Below are 22515 nucleotides of genomic sequence, written 5' to 3' on the forward strand. Positions count from 1 at the left end.
CCTCGCGAAATCCCAGCGGGCGGGCGAGCGAGTTACCGACGGCGGCACATGTTCCGTCCTCACCCACCGGGACCGGTCCGGCAGAGAAACCCGGGAAAACGCCCCCCTCCTCCCACAGACACTTGACTCGGGTGCGCTCCCGTCACCGACAGCGAGAACCGAGGGCGGAGAGAGTCGCTGAGAGAGGGGGAGAGAGAGAGAGGGGAGAGGGAGGGGATGGCTCACACAGCGCAGCCCTCCGCCGCCTTTTGCAAACTCCCCCCCCGGGGGCGGGTGACTTAGTTCCTCGTGTTATTTCCCGCGGGCGGTGGGGGGGGTCGACCCTCTCTCTCTCTCTCTCTCTGGTCTCTCTCTGTCTCTCTGTCTCTCTCTCGGTGCCGTCGGGCGGATGGAGAGCGGGAACGTCACCCTGTGGCAGGCGGTGTGGTACGGGCACCAGCCCTGCACCGGCTGGAGGCGCGGGGCGGGCGGCGCCGCCTACCAGTTGGCCAACGTGTTCCTCCTTCTGGGTTACATGGGCGGCGGCGGCGGCGGCTTCGCGGGGCTCCTGTGCAGCCGCGCGCTGCTGTGCTGCGGGTTCCTGTGCGCCGGCGCCTGGTCCTGGACCGACCTGTGCGCGGCCGATGCCTTCACCTGGAGCTTCGCCCTGTCCGCCATCTGCGCGGGGCAGGTCGTGCACGTCGCCTACCGCCTGCGCGGCGTGTCCTTCGGGGAGGACTTCCACGCCCTGTACGGCGCGCTCTTCCAGCCGCTGGGCGTCCCCCTGACCGTCTACAAGAAGGTCGCCGACGGCTGCAGCCCCGCTTCCCTGGGGAAGGACCACTGCTACGCCGTGGAGGGCAAGACCGCCATCGAAAAGTTATCCCTCCTCCTGGTCGGCAGGTCGGTGCCGCGCACACACACACACACACACACCCGCGGACCGCTTCGTGCCTCTACTGCGCGTCTGCATTTAAAAAGCATATACTGCGGTGTGTGTGTGTGTCTGTGTCTGTGTGTGTGTGTCCCGTGAAGTTCGTCTTAGCATCTCGAAGGGGGAGAGTGTGTGTGAGTGTGTGTTGTGTGCACTGGTATCCAATTCCCTGCCCCTTCTCTTTCACACCTGTCGGTGATCTCCGAGCAAAGGATATGCCCTCCATTCCCACTCCATTTGTGGGGAAATTCATTTTAAAAACGCGACCACTTTGCTCCGGGGCATCGCGTACACGTTATTTAACAGCCCCGAGACAGCCCTCTTCTTCTTCTTCTTCTCCTCCTCCTCCACCTCTGGACCCTTCTCCTTCAACTCGGTTTCTCTTCAATACACACTGATGTGTTTGTATTTCTGGAGTCCTGTAGCTCAGTGGTTTGAGCACTCGCTTTGCGAGCGAGAGACCTGAGTTCAAGGGCGAAACCTCGGGCAAGTTTCCTTACTCCACACAGAGCCTAATGATAATCCCTCCAAAAACCATAATAAATTGGTCATTTTCAATCCACGACTGTTTGTGGGACATTGCTGTGCGCAATTGGCTGCCGCGTTCGCCCACAAATATACAGTCACTTCACTTTACAGTGTGTTCTGTGAAGCGCTTTGGGACGTCCTCCCGACGTGAAAAGCGCTCTATCAAATGCAAGGATTATTATTATTATTTCTGCTTCGACCACAGTTGCCGGCATTTCGTTCTGCAGTCTCACCACTCTCTGCGTAAAGAAGTTCATCCTGAATTATCCTCCCTAACCTTAATGTAGAACCAGGGGAGGGGTGATTTAGCCAATTGAAGTAGAGATAAAAATAGTTCTTTCAGCTGATGTAATGTCTGTAGCTTCTGCACGTCTCAACGGGTTTCACAGGGAATTGCTGACAAGTGTTGTGATTGTTTATTTGTGGGCAAACACGCAGCTGGTTTGGGAACGTCAATGTCCCACAAACAGTCTTGGTTGAATGACATGGGGATTGTTGGCCAGGACACCAGCAGAAACTCCCTTCACTTTTCCAGTTATGAGGTGGGACATCCAGGTCAGCCTGATCAGTCGAAGGAGACACTGGTTTAATTTCTCTTCTGAAGGAATGGCAACTCTGATGATGTGGCGCTCGCTTGGTCCTGCACTGGAGTGTCAGATGTTTCTGTAGTTGTGAAATCCAAAATGTATTGTATTATATGAGATGCGCATATTATGATAGTTCTTGCACGCTCAAGGTTGCTGGTAGATTACACCAAGACAGATGTGCTGCATCAATGTCTGTTGGTTTCATACATTGTTAATAAATCTCCATTGTTGTTGACAGGATTCGGGTGACAGTGAACGGAGAATTTTTACATTACATTTATCCCTACCAGTTTTTGGATTCCCCTGAATGGGATTCACTCAGACCATCGGAAGAAGGGACTTTCCAGGTAAAGTGCTGAGTAACTGATTGCTACGAGATGGAGAGTTGCTTCCTAATTGTTATTCCAGTGTGGATAAAACAGCAAGTGAATTAACACCCAAACAAGTATAATTTGTTTAATTAGTGCCTTTTAGTTTTTATTAATGAACCCCATCTCTCTCAGTATCTAACCACTAAATGGGTCGCTTGTTTCTCAGTTGCCTTGATGAAAACAGCCTTGGTTAAAATGTTTTCTTTAAAATGACTTTTTATTGTTCTTTAACACCATAGAACTGAACAACACACAAAGAACACATTTGGTTCATCGTGTCAGTGAAATCACATCTGTTTGAAAAAAGCAATTCATTCACTCCTCTACCATTTACCTGCCTTTTCCCTATACCGTTGCAAATTCCAAACAAATAACTATATATGTGCATGGATATATATATATAGGGTTTTTTTTTTTGCTTTAACCCGTTGTATAAATCAGCGGAGATTTGCAGTAAAATTGTAAATATAACCTTTAAACGCAGCCCCACTTTGAAGTGTTGTGGTGGCTGCGAGGCACTGAGATGGCATTGAATGGGACAAGTCCAGGTCCTCATGTCTCCTGTATATCAGAGCATCGGCTCACAGTGATGATATTGAGGACATTGTAACCCGAGTGACCTGAGGTTACAGTCCATACCGTGACACGGGTTAACATCACATCCCGGATCCGCAAGAACTGAAGGCATGTGCATTTCTTCCTTTGCTCGGGATTGGGGAGTGGGAATGATCCTTTAGGATTCAGATTGCAAGTCTTGTGAGTGCGATGCTGATCTTGGAATAATGCTATTCTATCCTGTTTTTAATAATGATACATTGTTTTTTTTAAATAACAGCAGCCAGTTGGATCTGCGATATGTATGCACATTAAATTTACTGTTCATCTGAACGCGGTCCCTTTCAGGTGACACTCACAGCAGAGACAGACTGTCGCTATGTGGCGTGGAGGAGAAAGAAACTCTACTTGCTGTTCGCCAAGCATCGCCGCATCGCTCGACTGTTTTCCGTGTTAATCGGGAAGGACATTGCCGACAAGTTGTACTCATTAAACGACAAAGCCTACTTTAGCAATGGATTTCGTTTTGACATCCGATTGCCAAGCTTCTACAACTTGGTGGCATCTGGCAGTGAGGTATCAGAGACGAACATAGCCCTGGCTCAGAGCTCCTCGCGCAAACACCCCCACACAAACTGACCTGACTTGCTCTGCGATGCCCTTCATTGCGAGACGGAGGCAATGGGAAGCCTCCACTGTTAGGGCAGACCTGAGAGACTAGATCTAGTCACTAGATCAACGCAGGATGATGACTGGTTTAATTGGAGTTGTACATAGAAAGCGACTGCTGGAAGTTGTGTATCCGCCTAAACTGACCCGTTGTTAATTTCAGCAAGTAAAGCAACAGTAAAGCTTTGCTTTTCTCATGTTGCTCCATAAATAAGAGATGTTCCACATAGAGACATAGTGCCGGAAGATTTGTCTGTGTGTGTGTATTTGTGAGGGGGGAGGGGAGGCGAGATGTTCTGTAACAATTTATTGATGGATCTGATTAGATTTTATTATTATCTTAACAGATTCAAAGTGTTGCACACACAAGCATTGTGTTTCATTTCTGGTGCTGCGGTTTCCTGACTCATTGAAACTTGCCAAAAGTGTTGTAAGGAGTCGGGGTTAGTTCCTTATCACGGCTCTGTATTCAGCAACATTAATTTTGAATTGTATGCAAGTTTCCTACTGTCAACCCCTGAAGCTGGTTTTATAAAACGGTGAGCACTGTGCATTTTGTACAGCTGCTGTTGGTGGCTTCTGGTCCTTACATTGATGTATTTAGTAGCACCTTTTCGTGCACAGTTGTGTAATGTTTACCTACGTGCCTTCACCAAATTAACCTATTCAATGAAACCTGGGCCCTTACAGGGTTACAAGTTACTGAATGTATTGATTGGTCTTGCATCCAAAGACAGACCTGCATTACATTGACAAATGACTCTCCCTTGGCTATTGGATTTAAGTAGACAATAATGTATTCGCCAAATGAATGGCATAATTTCTTGAATTCTGTTCTCTGTAGGAATAGGGCAAAACTTTTTTTTACTCTGAAAATACAGTTTTAATTATTGTTGTAAGTTTCAGATTGCAGCTTCTTATCCTGTGAGACTTATTGGTTAAATATTTGTTGATATCATTTCTGAATTGCATGGGATGCGGATAGGTGAAAAGACAGTATGTTTGAGAGGAGAAATTATTGCAATCAGATTCTTGTGTAGTTGTTATCAATAGTTGCATTTAGTCTTAACTGCGGAGGAAACATCGCTGGTATCCGTGTAACACAATACATTAATGGGAGCTCTTGATTTGGAAGTTCAAAGCATCTTGATGTAATTGGCGCTTTCCAGATGATTTCTGTTCAATAAAGACTTGGAGTCAAATGTGTTCAGATTATAATGTTACATCAACCCCTGAATTGCAAGCATATGATTATAAATGCTTGCTGGTAGGCTGGCTCCATTACCAAATAACAATAATTATTTGGGCCGAGGGATTTAGCCATGTGTAATGATCCTTCCATCAGTAGCTGTTTCTGCCAGGACTGCAGCATGGACCCATCAGCCAAAACCACGTGGTTCAATGATCGCTGCTAAAAACACAATCTTTGTAAATGTTCTACTTTTTATAAATCCTTGAGGGATTGTTTCGTTCGGAAGGACACTAATGTAGGACAAAGTATGTGTAATTCCAAAGTGCAGTGCTGGAGCTTGCCCAAAGGCGCAGCGACTGAAGTTGATCTAATAATATATGAGATCTCCTGGGATGCCTGAGGTCATTCCCATTCTAGCTCCTATTCCATCTTTCTTACCTGTCAGCTGGTTACTGAAATTCTAGTGATATGTTAAGAGATGCTAAGAGATGAAATGGATTGAGTGGATTCTGGTGCTATCTAGATTGATTCTCTAATTCCTTCCTTGGTTCTCTTCAACCTCCAGTTTCCAAACTGTCCTATAACATTTTCAGACACTAACATAATAGACGCACGTCATCATTGAAGGAACATAACAAACATAGACATTTTAGAGAAGAAACATCGTGAAGTGTTATTTTTTTAAAGTCTATGGATTGGATTTTAAATTCAACAATTTTTATGTTACTTGAAATGAAGTAAACATTGTATACCTGTGGCTGAAATAAAATTTCTGTATTAGATTGTATGGATCTGTGGTTTGGATGTGCTCCTGAGGACCTCATAATAATAATAATAATCCTTACATTTGATATAGCGCTTTTCACGTCTTCTAGACGTCTCAAAGCGCTTCACAGAATATGCTGTAAAGTGAATTGACTGTATGTTTGTGGGCGAAATCCTGCCTTAAGGTCATTGTCTTAATACTGCAGAGTTTTCGAGAATTCCTAAAAATCCAGTTATAACTTGGAAGTCTATTTTCCACAGTTCTCTGGTTGTTTTCTCAACATGAGCTTACCTTGGAATTTGAAGTCTATAGGGGTGATTTCCCTCATATCAGGTGCGAAACCACCTGTAATTCATGCAGTAATGCATATCATTGGTTGTCAGTTAGACTCAGTTCTTAGTGAGTCATAATGTTGTGGGTTCAAGCTACACATTGAGTCTTTGAGCTCATAGTATAGATTAACACTGCAGTGTAATGATGGGGAGCACTGCATTGTTAGAGGTTCCATCCTTTGGATGAGACGTTAAACTAAGTTCCTGTGTGCTGTTCAGATGGATGTTAAGGAGAAGGGTGTTTTCTCCCAGAGTCCTGGCCACTATTCTTCAAAAAAAAATTCACTCACTTTGTGATTGTTTGTAGACATTGCTATGTGAAAATTGGCTGCCGGGTTCACCTACAAAATACACAGCACTGCACGTGACAATAAATCCTGTGAAATGCTTTGATGGTGTAATATTTCAATGTGGTTTCTGCCATTTGCTATTCTGAACCACTACTCAACAACAGAACAACCTGACTGGGAAACAGGCTTTTTGTATTATATATAGTGACCTGCTCTGTTTCATTGAGAAAAACTAGTCTTATTTTTAAATGAATAAGCTGAGGATTTAGTTGATATGTATGTGAATGACATTCATATGTTAAATGACTATACAATTTTTATTAAATATGTTTTATTGAAGTCCCCTATATCCTGTGCGTTGCTGCAGAAAGAGCATTGATGCAACTCACCTCTTAGATTTTGCAGCTTGTTTCCCAAAATAAGAGTGTTATTAAAATTATACTGCAGGTACCAGTTTGAAATCAGTGACTGATTCGAAAATGAGGCATAACAGCAGCACTGAATAATATTGGCTGCTCTCACTGCTTTAAAATGAGAAAAATCACAGCTGTGTTTGGGTTCAGTCCTGCTGAGTTAGGAAAGAGATAAAATGTCACGTTTCACTCATGAACTTTGTTCCAGAGATTGATTGGGATGGAGTGGAATTTACAGTGGGGGTGTTTTTGTTGTGTGGATTGAGTTAGAAAGGGACTTGGTGAGTTGAATATTTTTCTACATTCCATGTTTTCTCAATGTTCCAACCAGGAAACTTTGTTGTATTTTGTATTCCTGAGTTCAATTCCAGGCAGGGCGAAACCTTGGGCAAGTTTCCTTACTCCACACGCCTAATAATAATCCCTCCCTTGTCTCAAAGCATTTCACAGGATTTCACTGTAAAGTACAGTGACTGTATTTTGAAGGCAACTAATAATAACATAATAATCCTTGCATGTAATATAACGCTTTTCACGTCTCCTAGACATCTCAAAGCGCTTCACAGAATATACTGTAAAGTTAATTGACTACATTTTGTGGGCGAAATGCTGCAGCCAATTGCGCACAACAGTGTCCCCAAACAGCCATGGATTGAGTGACCAAATTATTATTGGTTTTTTTTTTGAGCGATTATTATCCCCAGAAAAGCGATCCACCAATCGACTAACAACCGGGTTCCTACTTACTGCTACGTAAACAGAGGCGTGTGCAGTAAGGAAACTTGCCCAACATTTCGCTGTGCTGGGCATAGAACCCAGGTGTCTCGCTTGCGAGGTGAGTGCTCTAACCACTGAGCTACAGGACTCCACAAGTCCACAAATGTGCCATAACCATGTACATGTTGGACAAGACACTGGAGAAAATTCCTTTCTCTTTTCAAATACTGCCGTGGGATCTTTTACGTCCATTTGAACAGGGAGACAGGATCTCTAGTTAATGTCAAAAGAAAAAAATAATGTAAAAAATAAGTTAAAATGGTAAGTACATCAGAAAAGAAGAAAGGAGAAAATTCAAAGGAGAACAGTAGCTTCTAAACCTTTGGTTTTGTTTAAAATCGTTCAAAATGATAGTAGTACAATATTTATAGTTGTACAATATTTGTACCACCATAATATTAAGATCTGTTTCAGTATCACAGTGCTCAAAAACAATGGGGACAGTTTAACAATCCAGGAAATAATTACTATTGAGCTGAATATCAGAAGGACTATGATAGACACCCAGGTATATTCAATATGCTGCATATGAAAACGGACAACTAAATTGACCCCAATACCATACCAATTCTTCATAGATGCCAGTGGTTCTGATAAAAGGGAAGAACTTTTTAAAATCCCAATTATTCCAGATTTAAAATAAAATTTGTGAGCGGTTAACCAAATTAATTAGGTGCTTTAAGAAATGGATTTGTAAGAAAACAATGATTGCTGAAAGAAGTGATTTGAAATCTTTTCAGTAAATGAAAAATTGGTTGACTGCAAATATTCAAATAAATGAGACAAACCTCGTTTTTTCCAAGGACGAGCAGAATTTAAACATATTCAGCTGAGAAAACATCCTCCCATTAATTGCTGCCTAAATTCCTAATGCAATGACACTGTAATGTTTAGCTACATTTTATTCCCCATTGTACAAAGGTCCAGATAATTATGGTTCAGAATCACAGTGAGAAATATCACTGTTGTCCACTATAAGACAATACAGAATATCCTGCAGTTATACTGATCAAGATATTAGGCAGAGAATGCCTAAAGTGCCTTGTAACAACAACAGCTTGCATTTATATAGCCCTCCAGACACAGGGGAGCATTGCAGAGCGCTTGACAGTGGCGGAGCACGACTTCAGTAAACCAATTTAGCAGACAAGGCATTGGTCTTTAATGCTTGAAACAATCAAAAATCACTCAAAACTTCAAGGCAAAAATAAGTGGTCACTCCACTTATACCAAAAATAAGTGGTTACATCCACAAACATAACCAAAACCAAGGTAAGAACTAGCCTACAACAAGTTTGTGATGAGCAGCACCAGATAGATGATGACAGAGGCAGCACATTTTAAGACGTGCACAATATGAAGGCCCATCTCTCCATTATTTCTCCTGAAACTCCGAAGAGTTTGACAATATTGAAAGATCCCTCTTTGATGTAATGGACTATTATACAGAATGTTCAATACTTGCCTTGATACACTACTTGTCACCCAATGCTGATTTGTATCCAGTTTTCACACTCCATAAATTGTTCTTTCACCTATTGGTATAATGTCTTCCTCTGTTGCAGTGTCTGATTTTGTCTTATTTTAACACTTATTTTGTCTTATTTTGCATCTACAGTGTGCATCACAGCACCAGAACTGGATGTTATATTCATTGTTATTGTTATATCCTCTTACCTGTAGTGTTAAAAATGCCTGGGAGATATTGGTGTGGTCTTTCACAATATATGGAGGCAAAATATACAGAGAATGTGTCATCTGACATACTTTGCTCAGTGGGAGAGAGAATCATTACCAGAGCTTAATTTTTTAGCGGAACGCAATAGAGATGTACATTTGTATACTTATGCAATAACAGGACAAACATCTCACACATCTGTGATTAACTGTAAGAATTTCATCTCACGTCTCATGCTTCAGTCATATATGAGAACCTAAAATTACACAATACAGTTTGTAAGCTAATTGAACTGTATAAATTAATTTGCTCTTTCATCTAGATTATCTCGACAATGTATTTATTTGGTTAACTATGTTTATTGTATGCATTTAATTAAGATGAATATTGTATATCATATTTCAAAAATAGAAACAGCACCACTTAGCAGTAATATATGCACCATTAAAAGAGCTAGTTTTAATTCATAGATTCAATGGAAAATATTTTCTGTCTGTTGATGCCTCCCTCAGAGCTATACTTAAGACATTATCCTTGAAGGTGATTAAAGCTCCTACTCCATTCCACAACATGCATGCATACCTTGATCATTCATAACTGTAGTACTTACGATTACAAGGTTATGCAGCATTCCCCAAAGATGTTGTGTGTTTGGGCTTGTACAATAAGACAATACCAGGGAGGTGAAGACATCGGTATCTTTAGCATTGCAAAAGTACATACTGTCAATGACTAAATGATTTTACAGGTGGTAAAAAAAAACAGTACTTATGGAAATTTAGTTCAACCGTGGCATTTCTCTCACTTTGACAATTCTTGAGCATTTTTTTAAAAAAAACAAAGAATCAAGAATACATAAATACAGCGAGACCATCTTTTGTACAATTCTGCATTGCTCTTTGTGTCCTCCTGATATAATTTAACCCTCCCCCTACACACACACATATACACACGGATGCTTGTAACTTCACTTCGTGAAAATAAATCACAGGATTGGTGAGGACATGCTTTCAATAGAGTGTGAAGGTGAGTTGCACAATTGCATCAAAATGTCTCATGTTTCACAAGTTAAAAGAATGGAATATCAGCTTGAGCAAATTTAACCTTAATTCTACATCAAGACAGAAATCTTGATGTGGATGTGAAGTACCTTCAAAATTATAGAATTAGACTAAATCGTTTAGTCCATTAAGTAAGGTTATTAATATTTTCCACACAAACAGTTTCCTGGCTTCATCCACCTTCCCTTGTAACCTGGTCCGGTATTTAATTACTGTCTAAGTAAAGATATACTTCCTGGAGTCTGCCTGGAAATTGTCCTTTGCAACCCTAAACCTGTGTCCTCTTGTTCTGCTGCCTCAGTACATCCAAAAGTATAGTTCTGGGTTTACATTCTCAATCTGATTTAAGATTTCATATACTTCTATAAAGTCCCCTCTGAGATGTCAAGACTGAAGGACCTTAACTTGTTTAATCGTTGCTGCAAGTTCATTCCTCTAACCCTGGGGATCATACTTATTGTACTCATCTGCACTGCCTCTAGAGCCTGGGTAGCTTTCTTATATCAGGGTAACTAGAACTGTATACAGTACTCCAGGTGCGGTCTGACTTCTGGGGATCTGAACCAAATGGCAAAATAGCTCAGTATCCTGCTTACCAGGTTTATTGCTGCCTCACATTGTTTTGACATAGTGACACAGCTTGAACACAAACTGTCCTGTGTAGGTTCTCCCATTATGCTGAAAGGCAGATGTCGTGAGATAGCTGATGAGGAAACTCTGAGATTTTGGACGACATTATCTTTAGTCCGCGTTCATATTTCCAGGGCGTGGAATCCACCTTGACTGGTTTGCAGAGTGGTAAGCTGCTGCTGTTCAAGCTCTACACCTCCAACTGGCCATAACTCTATGGGAAGGGATATGTGTCTGAGCTGTGGGCGGGTAGTAATGCTCTCACACATTTCATGCTGAGCTGTCTTGCCCACCGAGAAGCTTGTAGCGAGTTCCTGATAGTTGTCATCCACCAAATGAAGGCGTTTGGCAGATGTCAAATGATCAACTACTGACTGTCCTCTGTTGTGGGGGCACGGAGTCTCCTTGGAACTAAACTGACATGTTTGCCAATGGAATGTTAAAGTCAAACCGTTTTGGTGGTCCTAGTAGTCCAGTTCCTGAGCTAGCAAAATCCTCCAGTGTACTCCAGCACACTGCTGATGACCAACCAGCCTCATCAGACTTCAACTTGGACTGGTAGACTGGAGGAGCTTGAGGAGTGAGAAGTGAAAGCAAACCTGGTTAGCGACATCACATTCCAGAGCTTTGGCAAGGAAGGGTAGGTTGGAAATGGGATAGTAATTTATAAGGTTGGAGGGGTCAAGGGTATTTTTTTGAGGAGGGGAGTGATGACAGTGGTTTTAAGGACAAGAGGAACAGAACCTGAGCAGAGCAACTGTGTCAGCCAGCAGTGGGGAGAGGAGGGGGAGTTTGCTGACCAGCAATTGGGTGGGGAGAGGGGTTGAGGCAGCAGGTGGTGGACTTCATCTGTGAGATAGTGAATCAGAGGAAGGGGGGAGTAATCGGGGCAAAGGAGTGTAGGGAGGGCAGTGGTGGGGCCCATGGCGGAAGAAGGGGGTGGTGTAGGTGGTCTGAGGGTTGCGTATGGTGATGTAGAGGAGGAGGATGCAGCCAGGTGGATATTTTCAACCTTTGACATGAATAAGTCTAGGACCTCTTCACACTTGGCGTTGAAGTGAGGATGAAGGGAGTATGGCGGGGTGGAGGAGGTGATGGATGGTGGAGAACAGTGCCTTTGGGTTGTTTTTGGTCTTCAAAATGTTTTTGGAATAAAGGCATTTTTGGCCTGCGAGAGGGAGAGGCAGTACTTGCGGATAATAATTATATGATGCAGCTATCATCTAATTCTCTTCAGAATCAGCTAAGCAGGAATAGAGTGCGCATTCCAACCCCAACACAGGGAAATTTTCATGCTTGGATGGCATCCATTTGTGGAACTCTCAGTCTGGTTTGGAAATTCTTAAGCATGGCAATGAGTTTCCATATATATCAAACCCCTGGCTGACCAAAACAAATGGCACAGTTAACAATGAGTCAACTAACACCCTTAGGTCTCTTTTCAGCTTCCCCCTTTGCAAAGTCTCAAATCTTGCCTCCTATTTTTACTTCCTATGTGCAGTACCTTATCTGTTTTGAGCTTCATTTGCCAATCAGCCCAGTCTTTTTATTTCCAAGGTTAACTCATGTTCCCTGATAGAGATCTGAAGCAAAAACCTAGACAATTTCACCCTTTCCATACCTAGGGAACTAAGACCAATTTAGCTCCCTGACTGTTGCTACGGTTGAGGTCAGCTAACTCAGCACAGTGAACCTTCGGGTCTGTGTTTTTTAGATTTACATTAGGTATGGCCTTTATCCACTAGGGCAAGCTCAAAAGTTTTGTTTGGAGTTGCTTAAAATCCATCCCATGAGGGAGTCACATTAGAGATTTTGAAAGGCACGAAAGAGGGTGTAACATCAATATTAGCAGCCATTTTAAATTAAACCCCAATGTTTCACTAACTGATGTTAGTTATTATGCTGTTAAAGCAATGAGTTGAAACTGGTAAAGACCAGGTTTAAATTAGAATTGAGTTTGCTTAATGAATCCATAGCTTCACTCAGAATTACATTAATTATGCAAGTACATTACAGATTGCTAATGAAAAATGCAACATGTAAAATGCAAAGTTTTTTAAAATTGATTTTGCCATAATATTATACATTATAATTCTCAAATGCTCCTTGTGGTAACTTAACTAATGGCTTTCATTGCTGGCAAGCATTGTATTAGTCCCAGTAGACTGTAACTGGAAAGAGAGAAAATATTGCAAGATGTACTTTCTATAAACCTCTTACCTAACAATGGTGCAGATTTAATGAATCACAATTAAGCTGAAAATCCTAAACTGGATATTGTTTTTTCCCACAGTAATCATTGTACTCTAGTAATAAAGAGGTTGGTATTTTGTTTGTTCTGATAAGAATTTACATTTGCTTTGAAAGATAAATTTGTTTCAGAATCTACAAGCAGGAAATGCCAATTTACTCAATTTCATAAAAACAACCATGACGACTTGAAGTTTATGAAGTTTTGGAGTGCTTGTCTTATCTTGAAATTATATTTTAAATCAGAACATTTTAAGTGTTTTTCACTGGTGCTTAACTAGATTAGCTTCTGAAGACATTTGACTATAGAATCACAGAAGGAAATTGTGTGAATGGTGCTATATCAATGCAAGTTGCTGTTATTGTTGCTCTACCCTCGATCTCAAGTGCAGTTTTGAACAACTATTGTAATTGTGGTTGAAGACAATTAATATGTCAGCAGCCCTGTTATAAACTGGCTGTAACATGTTGTGCATGTGCACCGACTTTAGTGGCAATCTGGTCCCCAGTAGACCTGTGCTATAAATGAGGCAGCAATCTATTTCAATTATGTTACCAACAGTGTTCCCTACATTTGGAAAGAGAATGGATTTCTTCCAAGCCTCTGGCCAACAATTTCCTATATTATTTGGATATTCATCACTGTATATTTGTATAGTATAGAAAATAGCAAATGTCAATAGAAAAATTGTATTAATGATCCTTACATTTGATATAGCACCTCTCATGTCAGGAGAACATCTCAAAGTGCTACACATGATTTACTATAAAGTAAAGTATGTAGTTTGTAGGCAAACACAGCAGCCAAATGTGCACAACAACAACAGCAAAATTACATGTATATAGTGCCTTTCACATCGGGAGGACATCCCAAGGCGCTGGACAGTTAAGGATCAGGACCCGAGCATGGGGGTGGGGTAAGGATGAGGGAAGGCAGAGAGATGGGAGGGCAACTGAAGGCATGATCAAAGAGGAGGGTCTTGAGACTGGCCTTGAAGGTGGCAAGGGAGGAAGCAAAGTGAAGGGATTGTGGCATGGAGTTCCAGAGTGGGGGGGCAGAGAGGCTGAAAGCCGGCCACCAATGGTAGGGTGGGTCAGGCGGGAGACATGGAGCAGGCCAGAGCCCGCTGAATGGAGGGAGCGGGCAGGTTGATAGGGAGTCAGCAGGTCAGAGAGGTAGGAGGGGGCAAGGCCATGGGTTGTCTTGAAAGTGAGGACGAGGATTTTGAATTTGATCCTCATAGGGATGGGGAGCCAGTGGAGTTGGGCGAGGGTGGGAGTGATGGGGTCACGGTGCGTGAGAGTACATGAGCTGCAGAGTTTTGGATGATCTGCAGGTTGTGAAGGGAAGAGTTGAGAAGGCCGATAAGGAGGGAGTTTCCATAATCGAGCCTTGATGTGACAAATGCGTGGGTGAGGGTTTCAGCAGCCTGAGGGGTGAGGCAGTGGCAACGTTGCGGAGATGGGGGTAGGCAGTGACGGTCATGGCGCGGATGTGGGGGAGAAAGGACAGTTCAGGGTCAAACAAGACACCCAGGTTCCTGACTGGGTTAGTGAGGTTGAGTGTGCAGCCGTGGAGGCTGATGCTGCCAGCGCCTGAGGTGCGGAGGCGCTGGCACGAGCCAATCAGGAGAGCCTCGGTCTTGCTGACGTTCAGTTGGAGAAAGTTGTCCCTCGTCCAGGAATTGATGTCGGACAGGCAGTCGGTCAAGACGCCAGTAGTCCTGGAGTTGAAGGTGGAGGCAGAGAGATAGAGTTGAGTGTCATCCGCATCCATGTGGAAATATACCCCATGTCTGCGGATGATGTCACCAAGGGGGAGCGTGTAGAGGGTGAAGAGGAGGGGACCGAGGATAGAGCCCTGAGGAACGCCACACGAGACAGTGCGGGGACTGGAGGAGAAGCCGTTTGCAGAGACGAAGTGGAGGTGGTGTGAAAGGTAGGACCTGAACCAGTCAAGGACAGAACCTTGAAGGTTGAGGTGGGAGGAGAGGCGGTGGTGGAGGATTGAGTGGTCCACAGTATCAAAGGCGGTGGAGAGGTCGAAGAGGACGAGGAGACAGAGGGAGCCCTGGTCACACATGGTCAGGATGTATTTGTGACCTTGACCAGAGCAGTTTCCATGCTGTGGGCAGCACAGAAACCCGATTGCAGGGGTTCCTGGAGGGAGTGGAAAGAGAGGAAAGAGCGAAGCTGGGAGACATCAGCTCTCTCTCGAGGACCTTGGACAGAAAAAGGAGGTTGGAGATGGGCCGGTAGCTGGATAGCTGTGATGGGTCAAGGGAGCTTTCTTCAAGATGGGTGTGATGGTAGCTGTTTTGAGGGGGGTAGGAACAGTGCCAGATGACAGGGTGAGGTTGATGATGTCGGCGAGTAGTGGGGCAAGGAAGAGGAGCTGGGATTTAAGGAGAGGGATGGGGATGGGGTCCAAGGAGCAAGTGGTGAGCTTCATGGAGGATATGGTGGTGATGACAGAGGAGGTGGTGACAGGTTCAAAGGTGTGGAAGGAGGGCTGGGTTATTGTCGGAGTGTGGGGTGGGGGTAGGGAGAGGGTGGAAGTTGGGAGTGCAGTGGCAGCTGAGCGGATTCCCTCGAGTTTGGACTTGAGGAAGTCCAGCATTTCCTCGCAGTGAGAGTCAGTGGAAAGAATCTGAGAGGAGTAGCGAGGAGGGTGGAGGAGCCGGTTGGTGGTGGAGAACAGGAGCCTGGGGTTGCCCTTCACCTCCAGGATTAACCTAGAGAAGAAGGATGATTTGGCCGAGGGGAGAGTAGAGCGGTAGGTTTTGATGAGGTCCAGCCAGATGTATGGGTGGACCATTAGGCCGGATTTGAGCCAAGTGCGTTTGGCAACCCACACCTGGCCCTTGAGCAAGCGAAGGTGGCTGGTGAACCAGGGTGAGGATTGGGACTAGGAGGCATTTCGGGAGGTGGGCCAGAGGAGGAGGAGTGTGATGGAGAGGGTGCTGTGGAGGAGAATAAACACAGAGGATGGGTTGGTGTGGGAGGTGGGCCAGGGGGGGAGGAGTTCAGAGGATTCCAGGGCAGCAGAGAGAGATTGTGGGGAGATCTTCTTCCACGGGCAGTAGGAGATGGTGGTAGGTTTGGAGGCAGTGGGGAGAGGGATAGAGGAGTTGAGGGTAATGAAATGGTGGTCAGAGATGGCCTTGTTGGTGATGGTAACATCCGAGACCCTGCACCCTTCAATGCCCCACAAACAGCAATGACACGAGTGACCAATTTCATCCAGAGAGAATGTTGACCAAGAAATACTCCCCTTCTCTTTTCGAAAGTGGCCCGGGATCTTTGAGATCCACCTGAACAGGCAGATGGGACATTGATTTAACCTCGGCCTGATCCGTAAGGACGGAAAGTGTGTGTGTGTGTGTGTGTGGGGGGGGGGGGGGGTGAACAATAACTCATTCAGCTTTAAAATAGATATGGGAGTTTGGCTGACAAATGACCCTCCTGCTCACACTACACTATCCAGACAAGCGACACTGTGAGCAATTGACCGCCCGCGTTTCGCCCACAAAACATACAGTCAATTCACTCTGCGGTGTATGCTGTGAGACGCCTCGAAGACGTGATGAGGCGCGACATCAAAATTGCAAGGACGACGATTATTATCATTATTGTTATCATTATTATCATTATTGCGCTGCTTTCCCCTGTGTGACAAAACCCTATGCAGAGGAGGCAGCAGTGGCCCCTGAAGCGAGACGTCTCACCACCTGGTGGTTGCGGAGAGCTGTAGTGACTGTGCTGTCAATCAAGAGGGTGCGCTCTCTCCCCTCCGCCACTCGCTTCTCTCATGTCCATTTTAGTCGATGCTCTGCGCTTCATTCCGCTGCATTTTTTTCCCCCTCTTCTCTCTCTCTCTCTCTCTCTCTCGACCGACATTGCAGCCTCTCTGTGTGGGCGCTGCTCACTTTGCTCTGTCGCCCACACAATAATTCACAGCGGTTAGATATCTGCGGCGAAGGTAAATATAGATCATATATATTATATTATATATATATATATATATACAGAGAGAGAGACACACTCACGCGTTTGTTTGTTTGTTTGTTTGTTTTTAAAAGTTGTTCAGAAAACAGGTACCGAGTTTTGAGTGATCCCGAGAGCCGGAGTGGGAGCGGAGGGGAAGTTGGGAGCGGTGGGGAAGGGGGGGAGCGGGAGGGGGGGGTTGTCTCGGGGCTGTGGCTGAGCTCTGCTCCCGGTCAGTCCCGGGGGGTGTGGGGGGGTTAGGCTTTACAGTGAGGGAGGGAGGGAGGGAGGGGCAGGAGCTGCTCGGCTCTGGCTGTGGCTGTGGCTCTGGCTCTGGCTGTGGCTGTGGCTGTGGCTGTGGCTCTGGCTGTGGCTGTGGCTCTGGCTCTGGCTCTGGCTGTAGCTCTGGCTCTGGCTGTGGCTATGGCTCTGGCTGGGGGGTGGGGGGCGCTGCTCACATCACAGGGGAAATAAGTTTGTTTGAGGCTCTGTTTTGTTTGGGGCTGTGAGAGGCGGTGTCAGTGTCAGTGGTGTGTTTCACCATTTGGAGCTATTGGAAATAAACTCCCTGTTGGCAGTCAGTTGCTGCGGGTCTGTGGGGGTGGGGGTGGGGGTGTCCGTGGGTGGGGGTGTCCGTGGGTGGGGGTGTCTGTGGGTAGGGGTGTCTGTGGGTGGGGGTGTCTGTGGGTGGGGGTAGGGGTGGGGATGTCTGTGTGTGGGGGTAGGGGTGGGGGTGTCTGTGGGTGGGGGTAGGGGTGGGGGTGTCTGTGGGTGGGTGTGTGTCTGTGGGTGAGTGTGTCTGTGGGTGTGTGGGTGGGTGAGTGAGTGGGTGTGTGTGGGTGTGTGTGGGTGGGTGTGTGGGGGTGGGTGGGTGAGGGTGGGTGTGTGAGTGGGTGGGGGTGTGAGTGGTGGGGGTGTGAGTAGGTGGGGGTGTGAGTGGGTGGGGGTGTGAGGGTGGGTGTGTGAGTGGGTGGGTGGGGGTGGGGGTGTGAGTGGGTGGGTGTGTGAGTGGGTGGGTGGGTCTGTGGGTGTGTGAGTGGGTGGGTGGGTGGGGGTGTGAGTGGGTGGGGGTGTGAGTTTGGGGCGAGTAGAGGAGGAGAGTTGTAGCTGCTGAGGCTGCCTTTCCTGGAGCAGGAGCTGGGAATGTAACAGTGATTAGTTTGCCTCCTCAAAAATATAGCGGCAAATAGCTCTTTATATATAATATATATAGATTCAAAACAATTGAGAAGTTGTTCTTGAAGAGCGGCGATAGAGCGCAGTGTTAGATCACTGACAACTGGGAATGTGATCATGAGAAGGTGTGAGAAGGAAAGCACTTGTGGTGCCCACACTGCAGCCTGACCTGACTTCACAGGCTCTCTCGCTCTCTCTGTTTCTCTCTCTGTGTCTCTCTCTCTCTATCTCTCTGTTTCTCTCTCTGTGTCTCTCTCTATCTCTCTGTTTCTCTCTCTGTGTCTCTCTCTATCTCTCTGTTTCTCTCTCTGTTTCTCTCTCTCTCTGTTTCTCTCTCTGTGTCTCTTTATCTCTGTTTCTCTCTCTCTTGTCTCTCCGTTTCTCTCTCTGTGTCTCTCTCTATCTCTCTTTCTTTCTCTCTGTTTCTCTCTCTGTGTTTCTCTCTCTCTATCTCTCTGTTTCACGCTCTCTATCTCTCTGTTTCCCTCTCTGTGTCTCTCTATCTCGCTGTGTCTCTCTCTATCTCTCTGTTTCTCTCTCTGTGTGTCTCTCTCTATCTCTCTGTTTCTCTCTCTGTGTCTCTCTATCTCTCTGTTTCTCTCTCAGTGGCTCTCTCTCTAGCTCTCTGTTTCTCTCTCTCTCTCTCTATCTCTGTTTCTCTCTCTGTGTGTGTCTCTCTCTGTGTCTCTCTCTCTCTGTCTCTCTGTTTCTCTCTCTAGCTCTCTCTCTCTCTGTGTCTCTCTCTGTCTCTCTCTCACTAGTTTGATCACAACCATCTTGTGATTCACACTTCACGTTGCACCATCTCTGTGGTAGGGGGTGTTTTTGCATCCAGAGCAGTGCTGGGGGGGTGTTATGGGGGGTGCGGGGAGGAGGTGGGGGGCTGATGGAGGGAGACGCCTCGCCTCGTTTTGCGCTTCACATACCAAATCCGAATAGCGTTGAAAAGCCGAGCAGGACTTGCTGGCCAAGGGCTCTAGTGATGGGTTGCACGGCTTGACTCGCATCTGCTTCCACTAGATCTTATCTGACCCTTTTCTCCTGCGATCTCTCTGCTGTCACAGATTTAATTTGCCAGGATGAATGTTACACCGAAAACCTCGTGGATGTCCAGCTTCCTCTCCTCCAACACCTCCTCGGCACCTGCTGTTTTGGGTGACGTGACGGAGCCGTTTGCAGACCAGACCAATGAATGTGATAATTGGAAAGAAATCCATCATATGGTATTCCACGTCGCCAACCTGTGCTTAGCCATTGGGCTGGTCATCCCAACCACAGTCAAACTCCACATGATCCTCCTGCGAGCTATGATAAGCGCAGGTGAGCAATACATACCAGGAACAAGGACCAGCGTGTGGGAGGGAATCCAGTGTCAGTTTAGGATTATCACTGACTGAAAACGCAGCAAAGGATTAACACGGGTTATGGAATTAGCCACATTAAATTTCGCACCGATACAATGAAATGTTACACGTTCAAGAGCTAGATATATAATGAATGCAATAGAATTGGAGCAGAGAGGGCAGAAAGTGGGAGAGACAAACAGTTGTTTGGATCTGCTGGCAAAAAAGTCTACTTGTCTACTGTCAAAAAACTAATAGATGGCTAGGGAACTGCAACAGTTAAATATTCTTCAAAGGATTTGTGATTGGCAGAGTACATTTAAAACCGTATTCAGTTTTATTGATATTGCCAAACCGTGTGTGGACTTGCAATTGATTCCCCACTTGTGCAGGGAACATGCTATGGAGGATGAGGCAAGTAACCTTTATTATCTATAGAGGCAATGAATCTCACTGAATTATATAACACTTAATATCCTAAATGAGGGAAATTCTGACTGAAAGTCAAGATAAAGTAGTGCTACCAGTGGATATAAATGGAAGTTATTGTAAAGTAAATTCACAACAAAACTTTTAAAAGGGAATTTACTTTTAAAAGGGNAAAAAAATTGAAATGGAAAACATAAAAGGGTTTTTGCTGTGCTATAATAACAATTATACTTGCATTTGATATGACTCCTTATCACGTTGTTGAGACATTGCAAAGAGCTTCACAGAATATATCGTAAAGTGAATTGACCATATATTTTGTGGGTGAAACGCGGCAACCAATTGAATACAGCAGCATCCCACAAACAGTCATGGATTGAGTAACCAAGTATCATTTTTTTTGAGTGGGAGAGATTATTACCCCCGGAAAGCAATCCGCCAATCAACTACGACCAAGTTCCTACTTTTTACTGCTATAATAATATATTTTAAATTTGTAAATTTGTGCACAGCAATGGACCCTTATCTATATAGCTGTTGGTTGATTTTGCAGCACTGCTGTCCATAAGCTCAGATAGGGCACATTAGCCTAAGGCTGCATTGCTTTGGGCTGCAAAAGAGGGAGAGTCCGACATTCTGAGCTCAGTTCTCAACTCATCTGAGCACAGATCGCAGCTACATGAAGTAAGGGAGAGGGGAGGAAGGTACAAGGGTCGGGATAAATCGGACAAATCAATGATTCTACATTAGGAAAACAATTGTACTCATTGATAGATACTTGGAATAATTATCAAGTGATAGTTATTGGAGAGAAAATCTTTGGGACTATTCAAAGCACAAATGGTTACTATGATAACAGAGGTAATGTACTGGAGGGTTGAGTATTGGCCCTATTGAGCTTTTTGTCAACTTGTGTTCTTTTCCCTTCTATTTCTTTGTTGCATTAGAAATTGGTTCAAATCCTGTTTGAATGCTTTGGCTGACTCATTGTTTGCTGCACCAGTTGGCAGTGTGTTTTGAAGGTTGGTACCTCTAAATTTGAAGACGTGTTTAGGTTCATCAGGAACATTTCTAAATATTGTGAGCAGCAGAGGACCAGGACTGATTTGCTAATAACATAGAAAGGCTACAGACAGAGCTGCTAAGAAAAACGTGCTCCTGTATATTTACAGGTTTTTCTGCTGTTTTACAGGAAAATAACAATCCCCAAATCAATCAATGTGGGGCAGCATGTTTTCAACCCAGATCCAAAATAGCTACATAAATTTTCCAAAATCTGGAATATCACTTTAGTAATAATATGACACCTGTAGTGTTCCTTCCCTTTCCACAGGTTACTTCACTTAGTTGACTGCGATCTGTGTCCAAATGGGTTGAGATTTGAGCTCAGAATGTTAGACTCTCTCATTTTGCAGCAAAGATACAATCTTTGGTTAATGTGCCTTGTCCGACCTTGTGCACAGAGCTGTGTTCCTGTCCAGATCAGTTACCCTGACAAACTGTATGATAGGGGTCCGTTGCTATGCACAAATTAGATGCTGTGTTTGCCTACACGATACAGTCAATACACTTTACAGTATATCCTGCAAAGCATTTTGAAACATTCTCCTGATATGAAAGGCATTATATCAAATTAAAATATCAGATTATGACAGCTATCTGCACCACTGTATTGCTTCTTAGACCAATATTGCAGTCTTAGTTCTGATTACTTTAAGAGAATACAGAGGGAGTGGATACAAACCAGAAAAGAGACATGTGCAGTACGTCTCACTAGTGCCATCCGTTGAGGGAATGTGTTAGGAATACATTATGTTGGTGTTACAATTTTAAATCAGTTACTCTGAGATGGAGAAGTGAAAATATTGGTCTTCAAGGCTATAAATCTGTAAATGGAGTTGTTGATTTTACAGGCGTGATGTTGTTCAATTGGTGGTGGGCTGGTCCATATTTTGATTCTGTCACTACCAATTTTCGAGTCAAAAGTGTCATTTTAAACGATAATCTTTTGCTGGGGCTGCCACTGTGGATGTAGTTGGTCAGGTTCAGAAGAATCAAGGCGGTGTTGGCACTATCTAAAGATCAAATAATAATAATCCTTGCATTTCAGCACTCCGAGACAATACTCCAGTTAAGGGCACTACATAGAGTACGAGTTGTTGTTGCATTTGATATAGCGCATTAATACATCGTCAAAGCTACTCAAAATTCTTCAGAGAATTTTATGTGAGGTGTAGTAACTGCATTTATGGTTGTCTGACAGCCAATTTGCAGTTTGTTAATTTGTGCTCAACAATATCCCGAAAACAGCAATGAAGTGAATGACCAATTTTATCTTGGATTGTTGGCTAGGACATTGGGAACAATTCCCTTGGGGTCTTTAATTTCTACCTGAACATGTAGACAGGATCCTGGTTTAATGAATTATCCAAAGGATGGCACCTCCAACAATGCAGACCTCTCCCCTCCCCAATCCCCCGCACTGCATTGCAGTGTCAGCCTAGACTTGTGAATTCAAAGGCCCGACGTGGGCTTGAGTCCATAACCTTCTGACTTGGAGGTGATGAC

The 22515-nt window shown here is 44.5% G+C and overlaps 1 protein-coding gene across 1 annotated transcript in view; it reads left to right on the plus strand.

Moving 5' to 3' along the window:
• The first annotated feature begins 343 nt into the window (after window positions 1–343).
• LOC121851367 overlaps window positions 344–22515 on the plus strand; it is a 36967-nt gene continuing 14795 nt past the window's right edge. The window contains exons 1-4 of the mRNA XM_042345214.1: window positions 344–882; window positions 2267–2375; window positions 3303–3590; window positions 19246–19495. Coding sequence (XP_042201148.1) covers window positions 389–882; window positions 2267–2375; window positions 3303–3590; window positions 19246–19495 — 1141 coding nt within the window. The 5' untranslated portion in view covers window positions 344–388. The remainder of the gene's footprint in view (window positions 883–2266; window positions 2376–3302; window positions 3591–19245; window positions 19496–22515) is intronic.

This window comes from Callorhinchus milii, unplaced genomic scaffold, assembly GCF_018977255.1.
Source record: "Callorhinchus milii isolate IMCB2004 unplaced genomic scaffold, IMCB_Cmil_1.0 Scaffold33, whole genome shotgun sequence".
Taxonomy (NCBI): Eukaryota; Metazoa; Chordata; class Chondrichthyes; order Chimaeriformes; family Callorhinchidae; genus Callorhinchus; species Callorhinchus milii.